This window comes from Lepidochelys kempii, chromosome 7 (genome assembly GCF_965140285.1).
Source record: "Lepidochelys kempii isolate rLepKem1 chromosome 7, rLepKem1.hap1, whole genome shotgun sequence".
NCBI classification, from domain to species: Eukaryota; Metazoa; Chordata; order Testudines; family Cheloniidae; genus Lepidochelys; species Lepidochelys kempii.
In genome coordinates, this window is record NC_136386.1 from 116460389 (window position 1) to 116474380 (window position 13992).

Sequence of the window (13992 nt, forward strand, 5' to 3'; positions counted from 1 at the left end):
AGAGCCAGGGAGAAGACCATGTCATGAAAGCCGAGGAAGGAGATATCAAGCAGGCAAGTGTAATCAACACAGCAGATGGGACAAGAAGGATGTAGGTGGAGTAGATGCCTTGCAAATTGGCTAGAAAGAGATCAGAACAGTTTCAAAAAGTGTGGAAGAGAATCCAGGATGGAGGTGGAAGAGGGGCATTCAAAAGGCAACAGCTGTAGATAGCTCACTCAGTAAGGGTGGAGGTGAAGTGTAGGAAGAGAGATGGAGGGGCAGTAGATGGGTAAGGAACGGCATAATTACGAAGAACCAAATTCTGAGAGGCGCCAATCTCCCTACAAGTTATTGTGAAAACATTGGCACTACTACTAACCATTATTTATGCTCTAAAATTCTCTTTATTAAAATCCTTTTTAAGAAACACAATCTGAAACACTTTGCAATCAGTTGCACAGATCAGTTAATACTGGTGACACCACCTACATAACTCAACAAGTTCTAACAAATTCCCATTGTTTACAAGGCAAAACTTAAATTAACAAGATTCTATAAGCTCAATAAATAGTATGTCTGGTCCAGTTCAAGTATAATTAAACAAATCACAGCCTTAATAGAGAATAGAAAAACCCTGAATATAACCAGCTTGACACTAAGTTAGTGTTCAAGCCAATATTAAAATGTGTTAAGTCTTATGGGGCTAATGTTTAGATTTTTTTTTTTTTAATTTTTACCTTGAAGAAAGCAAGTTGCACTGTGACATTAAAGACTATTTGAGATCAGCAGATATAAAACATGTTCACTGTTCAGAAAGGCTGCAGCCTTTGTGAAATCTTTGGTTGAGACATGTTGAAATGATTCATAAATATCATGGAAGCTCTTCTTTAAATAATAATAAATAATTTTTGGCTAGACTTGAGACTGCCTGGCGCTATCCATATATTAATCAGAAATGTAAATTGTTGAAGAACTATGCTGACTAGAAAAATACTACAACTTAGATTTTAAATATAGCAAGTCAAAAGAGAAACAACACATTTTACAGCAGTTGAAAGAGGCAAATAGCTACCTGTACAGGTGTGTTGCCTCTCAGCAGAATAGGTATTGAATAGAGTGATGTCTTGGAGTTAAATGCCTGCCAGCACTGCTACTATGGGCTGTTTTGATGGAAAGACATTATATAGCCCAAATGTGTTGGGCTGAAAGTTGATTGCACAGACTGTTAGACTGAATGCTAAGACTTGGAGGTTCTTTTCAACTACTTTTGAATGTAGGGATTTTGCAGAATAAAATAAAATTCTCAGGACTACAGCTCTCTTTTTGGCCACATTCATGTGCTCTTTTGTCAGTAGTTAGTCCTTAGGGGCCTGATTTTCAAATCCCCTCTGAAAATGCCTGGATTTGATGTGCAAGCATCGTGAATGCCTTTCTGGAGGCTCTAAACATTTGGCCCTGCACCCCAAATACAGTAATTAGGCCAGAATAACCCCTTGGGTTCTGCCAGTGGAACCCAGATTTGCAGGCTATCAGAGGAGGAAACTCCACATGGAAAGGGTGCCCCCCATTTTTCAGGGGGGATTAGGACCAGCCAGCACAGGCAAGGAGATCCTGGCTGTCTGAGAGTTGTGCTGACTCAGCATGGCTCTTGGGCTGCCCGTCAAGCCCCCAGCCTTTGGAGCCCTGGCCGGAAACTGAAGCACTCTTCCTCAGGCAAGATCTCTGGGGTGGTGGCTGCAGGATACCACTACCAACCCACGACTCAGACGGATCCTGCACTGCTGATGCAACTAGCCCTGGGAGTACAAGGTGAAATATATATGGGGTGCAACACAGGAGTGAATCTGGGCCTTAGCGTTTAATATTTGGGGGGTAATAAGCTGAATCGCTCATGTAAGTCTGACAATGAGCCCATGGGCAAACACAGAAGCTAGTTTTAGTAGTTCTACTTCTTCTGACCAGAATGGTTTCGCTGTCACCTTCTACTTCCCCCATTTGTTTGCATCCACTTTTGTTTCTCACCTTGAACTTTGATTGTAAGCTCTTTGGGGTTTGGGAAAGTTTTTGTTACAGTGCTTTGAACAATGGGGCTGGAGCCTGTCGGTGATACTGCAATACAAATGAATAATAAATAATAATACTCCTCTTTATACTGGAGTTTGGCTGGAGGTAAGTTGCTAGAGGCGTGGGGATTTGGGGCACTATCAATCCTACCTCCCATCCACTTTTAGCAGAACTATGTGACATAAAAATCTACCACCACTCTGGTGAGTGCGCCAGGTCAGGAAGAGTCTGGGATATAAAAATCAGTTGCTTGCATCTGGGGTGATTTCTGCCCACCCCCCACATCGTATAAGGCAACGAGAGTAATTCTTCACATTCAGTCTATGCAGCACTGCCCTAACCACTATGCCTTGGACAGTAACTACATAATATTTACTTCCTTTTTCATGATTTATACCTTGCAATAATATTTTTGCCCAACAAATCTCATCAAAATGTAATAAGAAATCTTGTAGCAAGAAGAATTTGCTTTTCAAGATTTTTTTGTTTCAATTAAGTGAGGAATAAAAGCCAGGTTTTAAATAAAAGATGGGCCCAAGTCCTGCCACACCTGAAATCTGGTGAAGCTTAGATTTATGCCTAAATATTGTCTCTTCCTTTCTTTCTCTCTGATGCACCAAGCCCAAACCTGGAATCCACAGAATCCCTGAACTTTGGAGAAAAATGAATCCAAGATTTGCAGCTTGCACTCAACTCTGACTGACATAAATGGAATGCCTGCACCATCTAATTGAAAGGGAACTTGCCAAACAACAAAATGCAGCCAGGAGATATAGGATACTGAGCAGAAACAATTTTCAGGGAAAGAAGAATATGGCTGCTGGTGCAGGTGATATGGAACAGGTTTTTTGGAGGGAGCAGTTTTGGCAGATTGGCCATTTTGCATTATTTTGCTATTAATGTTATTAATATTAATGTTGCTCTCTGTGATGGATAAGCCATTCTGGGGGGAAATTATTTACTGTACACAAAGTCCTATTGCATTACGTAAAACATCTAATGCCAGATGTTTCAGTGGCCCTTAATATGGTCAATATCAGAGCTGGGCAAAGTATGGGGGTGGGGGGAAATCTGCAAATTCTCCATTTTTCATCCGAATTTCAAAAATTTTCCTACCACTTGCCTGGAGACATGGTTTGTGGTGCATTTTGTAAAAGCATAATCCCAGGATCAAATCTGGCAGCAGTTTTAGTACATATTCACTTTTGCTACACAAAGCCCATTGAAATTAACCAGAAATCTAAATAGTGCATTTCAATGGGACTTTGCATTACATTAAGCAACAACTCTGAGTATAAACAATGCCATATAATAATATTTATAGTGGCTGGTGCATCCTGTGTTCTCACTGCAGCATTCTGTGAACAGTTGTTACACTAGCCATAAAAATTCAGGGGAATGAATACAAAACCTGTTAAAACAACATTAAGAGTCTGGCTTATTTCCATAAAGACCAGGAAATTCAAGATTGCCAAGATTAGAAAAACATGTTTTACCCCCCCCCCCCCATGAGAATGGATAAAGAATTCTACAAGTTACATAAACTAAACGTGTAGCAGTTATAAAGCTTGTTGTGTGAATTTAATCTAAGACACAAAGTGGACACACTTTTAGAATTTTCCCAAGGAATATTTCCAAGCACAGAAATGACCAAAGAGAATCCAGCTCACAGGATATAAAGCACTGAAGAATGGAAGCAATTAACTTTCAGCCTGAACTGTTCTGCCTGTATTGGATTTCAATTGTATGCTCCTAGAGATAGGGACTGTGACTTCTTCTATCTTTGTACAACATCGAGTACACGGACAACCCTCGAAAATTAAAAAACGATGATGATGATCATCATCATCAAGCTCTCGGTGCACATAGCCTGTTGCCACTGGGGTTTACCTTATGCCATTTAACAGTTAGTAGTAGCACAATGGCTTTAGGTCTCTTAAACAAGGCCTATTGTTCACTATACTAATGAGTGAAGTGACTTAAAATATATTAATGTTAAAAGCTTAATTCTGGACATCTCCTTTCAGATCATTTCCACTGGAGGATGCTAAATTCTTCTAAATACTCAGCCCGACCTACTGTGTGGCATCTGAGAACCCCTGAGAATTCTGAGTTAGTATAGGAAGCCGCTCCCAACACACAGAGTCTGAGAAAGAATAGCTGCAGATACGCCAGCACGGCTTCCCCATGGGAAACTATTCAGGCATTATGGTTTTTAATGACCCCTGGGTATAGATGCATGGAACATGCTGTTTATTGTGCTTTCCTTCCTCCTGCACAGTGCAAACTGATCACCACATCATGTAGATCAACAATGAAATGTCAGCATTCACTCATTTACAACTCTTCTAGTTCAATGACATCATAGCTTTTTCTTCTCAAAGTGGGGAACAATCCCGGCATCGTCCTGTGGCAGAGTGCTGTCTTCTTTGTTCATTTTCAGACTCTCTTCTGCAAGTTGGGATAGATACTTCTGTGACCAAAGGAAAACCAGAGTTGGCATTAGCAAGGTTGATAATACTCAGCACAGAGTGCTTTATAGCTTCAAAGCAGTCACTGGCCCTCAACAACCCTGGGAGGTAGAACCCACAGACAGTCTGTCTACACTAAGGAAATGTAAACTGGTGTATCTGTATTAATGTAGATCCCCTACAGCAAATTCCCTTAATGCTGACAAGGCCAGGGAGGTTAAGTGACTTGCTCAATGCCACCCAGGAAGTCAGTGGCAGACCCAGGAGGACTACAGTTCAGGATATCCTGGCTTCCAGTCCCATGCTCAATCTACTAGATCTTTTCTCCTGGCAAATAGAAGCTGATTGCTCGATTCTGATCTCACATTGGGGTAAATCAGCAGTAATGCCACAGAAGTGAACAGAATTACACTGGTATCGAAGTGGTGTGATTGAGAGCAGACGCCGTTCCTGAGATATGATTTAAAACATACATTACATTTGCAAAGCATCTGACTTAGATACATACCTTTTGATGTATATAAATCTATGTATTTTAAGTGGAAGGAAAAGTGAAGCCAACAATCATCACTGATAGAATTTAACAATCTGGCTGGAGTATTTGCCTGTACGGAGTTGTTTTATTATGATGGTGTTCAAGTGCCCTAAATATCAACAGTATAGTGCGATCCCAAAATCTATTAGCAGCCAGTAAAGCTGCTGGCAATACCTTTGGGTGGCAGAGGTGCACACAAAATGGAAGGTGGAATGACATGGGCATGAGAGTGGCATGCACAAATTTTATACTCAGATTCAACCAAGGTGAATGGCATGAGGGGCAGAAGGGAACAAAAATTCCTCCTCACAAGTAAATTTGGTCAGAATCATGGGAGATATCTCTATAATCACACAGATGGAGTCTTATTAAAGATTTATGTATATATATAAAATCACACTTGTGTGCATGAGTAACTGATCTGAGTGTTATTAGAGACCATAAATCCAACAAATGGAAAAATGTTCCTCTCTGTGAAGCCTGGCCACGCAAATGCCAATTACTCAAACTTTTGAAACATAGTCTGACGGTGCTAATGAATATGTACAGCTGCGATGAGAAATCACACACATCTCTAGCTACGAACAACTGCTCTGGTCCAGGACTGGTCATTTAAAAACACAGCTCCAGGGGGGGGAACAGAATCCTCATGGCAACTCTGCAGCAGGCACATCATCATCAGCTCTGTGTCTCTCCTTTCGGTGGTGCTTGTGTGTTGCACTATCTATACCAGGGGTAGGCGAACTTTTTGGGCCGAGGGCCACATCTGGGTGGGGAAATTGTCTGCAGGGCCGGGGCAGGGGTGCGGTGTGCGGGAACGGGCTCAGGGCAAGGGACTGGGGCAGAGGAGGGGTTCGGGGTGTATGAGGGGGCTCAGGGAATAGGGTTGGGGTGCAGGATGGGTGCGGAGTGCAGAAGGGAGCTCAGGGCAGGGGTGCAGACTGCGGGAGGAAGCTCAGGGCAGGGAATGGGGTGCAGGAGGGGTGCAGGGTGCAACAGGGGGCTCAGGGCAGGGAGTTGGGGGGCGGGATGCAGGAGGGGTTCGGGCTCCGGGGTGGCAGCGGCGTGCACGGGGGCCAGGGCAGGCTCCCTGCATGCCTGCCCTGGCCCCATGCAGTGCCGCTCCGGGAAGCAGCCAGCACCACATCCCTGCCGCTCACATGGGGGTGTGTGGAGAGGGGTGAGGCATGGAGAAGGTGGAGAGGAGCGAGCGGGGGAGGGGGAAGGGGAGCAGAGGAGTGATTGGGGGTGGAGATTCAGGGCGAAGAGGCCATGTGGGGGCGGGGCCTTGTGGAGTGCCCACAGTCCAGGCGACGGGGCCTCTTCTGAGCATGGGCCCGGCCCTATTGTAAACCCAGTACTGACCATGTGGCCTTCATTTTCTAGAGAAAGGGCAAAAAAACTCTTTATGTTTCATGTGTGCAGCTTAGCAGGAGGTGACTCAAAACTATTCTTCAGCTTTCAGAGGCAACCTTCCCCCTACTTTTTTTTTTTGAGGGGAAGGGGCAGTGGCTGGTCCATTTTTAAACCCCAAACTTGGCCTGCCAAGATCGTTCGAGCTGCTCTTAGATTGTATACCATGATGATTGCCACTGCTGTAAATTTTGAATAGAGAGGTGTGGCCTGAGGAAACGCCGCACACAACACATTGTCTTGATCTAACTGGACAAAATTCCACATGGCTGCAGGCAAGAGTAAATACTACAACAGCCTTTGGACGGACATGGAATTCATTAAGGTCGGTTTAATTTATCTTTAAAACCATAAACTACATTTAATTACTAGCACACATAGATGGAACATATAACCCAATGCTGATTTTTTTAAACTAATGCCTACCCAACGATGGTTGAAATTTTCAAAGCTGACTCTGGGTTTTGCCACACCCCCTTGCTGATTTCAATACCGCCTCATACACCTAAAGCCCTTCTCAGCTTTGAAAATCTCAATCTAAAACCCCAGCTGCTATTCATCACAGAACTGCAGCAAGAGGGAGAAGATACTTTTTTGGTTTAAATAGAAATTCATTACAAAACCTGTCTAGAAGGCAGTCAGGCATTACAATGGATTCCATAAAACCTCTCGACATTTATATGTAAACCAGAATGAAAGTGGCTTCGAAAACTGTGTGGCATTAATCTAATTCAGTGGTTTTCAAACTTCATCGCATGTGGACCCCCTTCTGACCACAGAAATTACTACACGACCCCAGGAGAGGGGACCGAAGCCTGAGCCCTCCTGAGCCTGGCAGAGGGACCCAAGAGAAGCCCAAGGATGGGGAGGCCTGTCATCTGAGCCCCACCGCCCAGGACTGAAGCTGAAGCGTGAGCCCTGCTGCCCAACGCTGAAGCCCTCGGGCTTCAGCTTTGGCCCCAGGTGGTGGGGCTTGGGCTTCATCCCTGGCCCCCAGCAAGTCTCATGCTGGCCCTGGTGACCCCATTAAAACAGGCTCACAACCCACTTTGCGGTCCTGACCCACAGTTTGAGAACAACTAATCTAATCTAAAGTACAATCTATCTGCTTTATTTACTTATTCAGCCCCCATCACTGTAATCTTTAATGTGTTTAATGTGAGGGGGAGCAGTGTACACACTATGCTATTATCTTCAGTTGGGGAACTGAGACACAGAAAGGCTAAGTGACTTGCCCAAGGTCACACAGGAAGTTGGTACCAAAGCAGGTATGCTAGTGCCCTAGACCATCCTTCTTCTATATCCACTTACCTCAATCCTTAATCACTAACCCCTGGACCAACCTGTCCTCCCTCTCTAATCACAGTTTAACAAGCAGACTGGGCCTTTTCTGTGAGTGATCTTCAACACTGGAACTTGATTACCCCCCTTGGTGGGCCTGAATATGTTCCAGACAAGCCTCACAGCCCCATCTTTTCTTCCAGGTACTTGGGGTGGGGGTGCACCAAGCGGGGGGGGGGGGGGAGGGGGTGAAGAATGCACAAAGGTATGGTTAATATTGATGCTGTTATGAACAGAGATTGCTGATATTCTCAGGTTGATATCTAAAAAGTGACCAAGGTAGGGTTGGGTTTAGTTTATTTTTGGATATGCCAATGATCTAAGTGTGATATTGTCTACTGTATGCTTTTATATTTGGAAAAATACCCAGAGCAATGGGTTGGGATTTAAAAGTAAATCTAAATAAATACATAGGACATGGCATTCTTCTTCATTGCCTTCTAGCAATTGTTATGTAGCATTGCACAGCACTGTTGGACAGCTGCCATGTTCCACAGCGGAGATGGCTGCATTTCAGTGGCATATGAAGCCATCCTCAGATCATTTCTGTATCATACACATAATGCTTTGAAATTCCACAAGTTGAAACTTACCATGGAAACTTAAGTTGGCACAGAAATAAAATTATACACATTCTGAAAGAGTAACAAATTTAGCTGCCATGAAATTAAGAAATCAGTAATGGTGGCAGGCTCTGTGCTATCTGTTCCAGAAAGAACTGCCAATGTGCTTCAGTCCTGACCTGAAAACACCCCTACTGTTCCCTAATTTTGGGACTCTTAAGAGGAGAGACTCAACTGGGCCAAATTGTGTGCTAGTATTTTTGTGATGTGGACTTCTCACCTCATTTCATTTGTGAGCCATGATTTGAGCACAGGGATCCAGAGGTGATAGGCTAGTGTGTTGGCCAGCAGCACCGCACAAACCATTTCATTTCTATACATTTGTCAGCTTAAAAGATTTTAAACTGTCCATTTCCATGCCACTGAATTCTGTGCGCACCATGGATGTCCGTTTTATAGCACCAGAAAGTTTTACTCAGTCTGATCCATTAATTAGTAGAAGCAGGACTAACACTAATTACACATGTTTTACCTGAAGATTTTTGTAGTGAACAGTACTTCTGCAGTGGCTCGTCTTAGCTGTCTCTTCATTCGTGTAGAAGAGTCCACAAAGCTTGCAGTAAAACCCAGTTCTGGGCACCACAAATTCCACACCTACCAAACGATTTTGAATCACATTAACATGACAAATGTTGCCTGATAAAAACAGGTTTACTTTCAAAGAGAAAAAAAATATAATTTAGCTAAATGATAAAGATACAAAGGCTAATCCCAGATCTACTACTTTCAAGTTCTCATGAAAGGACATCAAATTCTGTAACACTGACGAATGACGGCGAAAAATGACAATTTAAAATGTGTACTGCAAATACACACCGTATACATTCTCTTAGGTATTATATGTATTTATACATTCTCAGATAATATATGCATGTATATTTATTGAGAATACATGATCGTATAGCACAAAGGGTTGGGATAGCCACAGAACTTACTTAGGGTAAAAGTCACAACTGAGTTATATAGGTCATTCCTAGCAAGTGCCAATAATATCCTTATATTAGATCACACCACAGTGTATTCTGTATGGTTTCAGAGTAACAGCCATGTTAGTCTGTATTCGCAAAAAGAAAAGGAGTACTTGTGGCACCTTAGAGACTAACCAATTTATTTGAGCATAAGCTTTCGATGAAGTGAGCTGTAGCTCACGAAAGCTTATGCTCAAATAAATTGGTTAGTCTCTAAGGTGCCACGAGTACACCTTTTCTTTTTGTGTATTCTGTATGTTCATGATCTATGGTTGTGAAGTGTAATCAATCCATTCAGGGGCTAAATCACTCTAATATTTCACGTCGCATGCTTGGAAGCTCCTTACTATACAGAGAACTCACTTGAGACATCTCTCTGCCCTCAGGATTTCCTTGGCACTGAGCAATGCTGCTACCAAAACCCAGATAATTTGTTTATGAATGTGTCAGTCCCCCTATGTTTTAGATCTTGGAATCCAATGGCAGATATTTCAGCTGTTCAGTGTCATTAACGAATACATAGTCAATTTATCTGGAATAATAATAAATAATCTGAAATAAAAATCTCAGTTCTTTCAACATTTAACCATGTGTTATTTACTGTTTCTTTTGATTCTCCTTGCATTCGTTTTGAGAAACAAATACAATAAGTAGCCTTAAAGTGACACCTTTTGTACAGTCAAGGTATTGCAATGGACAGTGTCTCATGCAGAGAGAGACCTAAATGTTTAGACATACCTAGAGGAATGCTAAGTTCAGTGAAAACATCCTCTTGTTCCCAGGATGGTGAAGAATGGGTTCTTTTAGATTTCACCTCTGATAATTCAGGAGATTTCATTTCCAGGTACCTAGAATTTACTTAACAAAGGAATAAAACAGTTTAATGAAGTACGACAACTTCTATAATCCCCTTTCAAACTTTTTCTGAATGAGGCCAGAAGTTAAACATGACCTGGAAATGGAATATTTCCACCCAATCTGGATGTCTAATACCGTACAGCTGACAATAGCTAACCAATAAAAAACACCACACATGAACTAAAATTTCTTCTAGAGACAGGTTTCAGAGTAACAGCCGTGTTAGTCTGTATTCGCAAAAAGAGAAGGAGTACTTGTGGCACCTTAGAGACTAACCAATTTATTTGAGCATGAGCTTTCGTGAGCTACAGCTCACACTCCTTCTCTTTCTTCTAGAGACAATTTCATGTTCATTACTGCTCTTCTGTTTATATTTTAAACTTTTCCATTTTGGAAATTGACCACTTTCATTAGAGAGAGTGTGTTAAAACTGGAGCTGTGCTTTACGCATGACTCAGTATTACAGGACACTGACAAACACTATTATTCTGTATGTAGATGTTAAATCTGTGCAGGCAGCAGACTTAATGCATGGGAAATATTGTGTTGATTTATTGGGAGGGATTAAGGCTGGTAAGAAAGGTATCCTTCCTCCCCGGTCCAGACATGTGAATTGCTTATATATTATAGATAAAGTACAGAGCCATTCAAGATTCCAGATCACTACAGCATTACAACAGAGGTGCAGGTTTAAGAATAAAGGGCTTGATTCGGATTCTGCAGTTCTTCCAGACACTGCTGTCCTTACTCAGATCTTTTTCCTGACAGTTAAAAGTTTTTAATAGGCAGGTATGATTAATCTTACCCTCTTAAAATATTTTCTGGCTTTGTGTTACCATGTGCCTTGCCACATCAGGTTATATTAGAGGGAATGTATAAGAAATAACAGTACTTAGTTAGTACCCACCCAAGTCCCCACACAAAGTCACGTGCTTGGATGAACAAGGACAGAGAAATAACAACCTACAAACTATTTTCATCTTTTTGCACGGTGGGTAAGAAACACCCATCCTGAGTTTCTTATATGGGTGGGAGCTAGACATATATAAAAGATCCCTCTGTTATTTGTTGACCTGCAGGAACTGTAGTTCTTCTCATTGACAATTCAAAGTACTTAGCAGGGGGCTGCAAGAGTTCAGCTCAACTCACGTGAACCCAGATGTGACCGTTACAGCTGATTATTGCAAGTTGCTTATCGTATTTCCTTTACACCATTTGACTAAAAGCCTTTAAAGGATTAACATGGCTCTCATGGCAGCCGGGCTCTTTTACTGAGCTGCTCCTAGGACAATCTTGACACTATTAGCAACATTTATTCTCGTTAGCAGGAGATTAAAATCTAATGCATCTTGCACAGATAAAAGCTCTCCACCAGCAGAAAAGAAAACACAGAAGTAGTTACCCCCCGTCTCTTGACACTCTTGGCTTCCATGGGTTTTCTCTTCACTGGAGTTTTTCACAAGCATGTCCAAGACTTCTCTATTCTCCGTTTCTTGTGATCCCATCTGCTTGTAATGATCCATAAAAGTGCCAGAGAGCTGGAGAGTCTCTCCTTTCATTTGATCAGAAAGTATCTGTCCATCCTCCAGCTTTATGTGAATATCAGAGATCTCCTCTATTTTTCCTTCCTTTTTGTGATAATTAGAATCCCTAAGAGCTCTGTCTTCTTGTGATTCATCTGGCTTCTGTTCAGTGCCCAGATTTAGGCTTGATGCTTCAGTAACTGCATCATCATCATTTGGACAGCCACCGGAAGCAGCTCTGCTTTCCTTTGCTGATCTGAAGCTCGTTTCTGGAGCTTCCTGGGCAGATTCGCCTTCACTCCTGTTTATCTGGCTGTGGTCATTTTCCAGTTCTAACGTGCTAGTTACATACTGATGCATTTCTGAGCATGCTTTGTCTTTTGGATCAACTGGAACAATTTCTTCAAGTTCGGTTATATCCGGCTCCATAATAAAGTCGTCTTCTCCCACTTCGTCCACTGTGACCAGTTCTTCCATATTAGCTGGATACCAGGCCTCGCCTTCCATCTCACTTCCACTCTCCCAGTCTCGCTCCTGCAGCAAAGGGGGAAACAGGTTGGGAAAGATGTCAGTTATATATCATCAATATTAGGGAATGGGCTTTGGCCTAGTGATCACAAGTGATGCTTTGGACTGGCCATCCCTCATGTCCTACCATGTCCACAATTCCTAGGAACTGTGCACTGTGGTATCAGGTTTGATTTACTCTGTGTATGTGTCGGGGGGTGTATATGTAATCCACACGCTAATAGGGAGAGATTTCTTTAGAGAGAAGCGGGAGAGAGGAGTGAGTGAGTTGTGTCTGGGTCACTTTTGCTAAGCAGTTGCACAATTAGCACTTCACACCCAGAAGTTTCTGGAAATGGGTGTGGAAGCTGGACTCAGACTCCACTGAGGACAAGTAATCAGGGCAGCTGCTTTACAAAAGGACCTGTTACCTGTTGGGAGAAGCTTAGCCATGGAAGCAGAAAGCAGGCCTGTTTCCCTTAACTCTGAAGCATTGTACAGCAGGTTAGGGGTATTGTTAACTTTCCAACACAGGGAAGCCCTGGCAATTTTAAAAAGAGGAAACTGGGCAGGGAAACAAATGTCTTTCATTTTAGTTACACACCTTGAATGTGATTTGATTTTAGCCAAATTGTTTTAGTTCAATTGTCTTTACCAGTTTGGTTCAGCAACTTTTTCCTTATTTAAATGGGATGATGGGGAAAGTCACCTATATCTGGCTAGTCTAAGTTTTGTATTTTTCTTGTAACAGGGTTATTGTTTTATATACTTAATACTGATTAGCTGGTTATTTAGTTAGCTGACTAGCTGAGTGATTCCACAGTCCAGTAGAGGAGGAGAAAGGCTGCCTGGGTTCGAGTTGGAGATTTCTACAAGCAAGCAGAGGGATGATATTGTTGCAGAGCTTTTGACTCACAGACTGTACAGAGCCGATGAACAAAGACTCCAGCTGAGACAGGTAAACTCAACCTAAGCTGTTGGAATTCTGAGTTACTTCTCACTGTGTGTTTGTGGGGACTGACCTGTTCAGAGCTAATTCGTTTCTTTTGTTTATATTTATGTATAATTGTGAAGACAGCGTATGTGTATTCTGAACTAGCCTTATTAGGTAGTAGAAATTAAGCTATTATTATTTCTTCATTATTATAGGATTGTATGAAGTTGGTACTTAAGAATTAAGTTCACAGAGTATCAGGGTTGGAAGGGACCTCAGGAGGTCATCTAGTCCAACCCCTTGCTCAAAGCAGGGCCAATTCCCAATTTTTTCCCCCAGATCCCTAAATGGCCCCCTCAAGGATTGAACTCACAACCCTAGGTTTAGCAGATTAACGCTCAAACCACTGAGCTATCCCTCCACCCAAGTTCATTCCCTTTGTTCTTTTTGGACTTGACTGTGGTGAATCCTTGCTGAAAGTCCTCCATGCCTGAACTCTGGGTCTCCATGTGCTTTTCTATAGGAGTTTTGTTTAAGCACTAGGAGAGCTCCCCCACAGTTACATATACACAGATCCCTTTACCATAGCCCATATAAATGCTTCTAGCATTGCACTTCTTTGGGGATATTTTATAACTCTCTGGGTAGCTGAAATCTCCCCGTCTCAGACTTGTGTTAATTACCACAATGTGAGCAGTGCCGCAACTGCCCAGAAAGCCACAACCTGTTGTACCTAATTCTTTGAATACATCTTTCTTCACCCCAGAGGAAAT

General features: G+C 42.4%; 1 protein-coding gene across 1 annotated transcript in view; it reads right to left on the minus strand.

The window, feature by feature from the left end:
* Positions 1-4300: 4300 nt before the first annotated feature.
* The window catches only part of RBM20 (RNA binding motif protein 20), a 159097-nt gene continuing 149405 nt past the window's right edge, over positions 4301-13992 (minus strand). Inside the window, exons 11-14 of the mRNA XM_073354387.2 lie at positions 11658-12312; positions 10136-10255; positions 8902-9023; positions 4301-4519 (exon numbers count right to left, since the gene is read on the minus strand). Coding sequence (XP_073210488.1) covers positions 4409-4519; positions 8902-9023; positions 10136-10255; positions 11658-12312 — 1008 coding nt within the window. The 3' untranslated portion in view covers positions 4301-4408. The remainder of the gene's footprint in view (positions 4520-8901; positions 9024-10135; positions 10256-11657; positions 12313-13992) is intronic.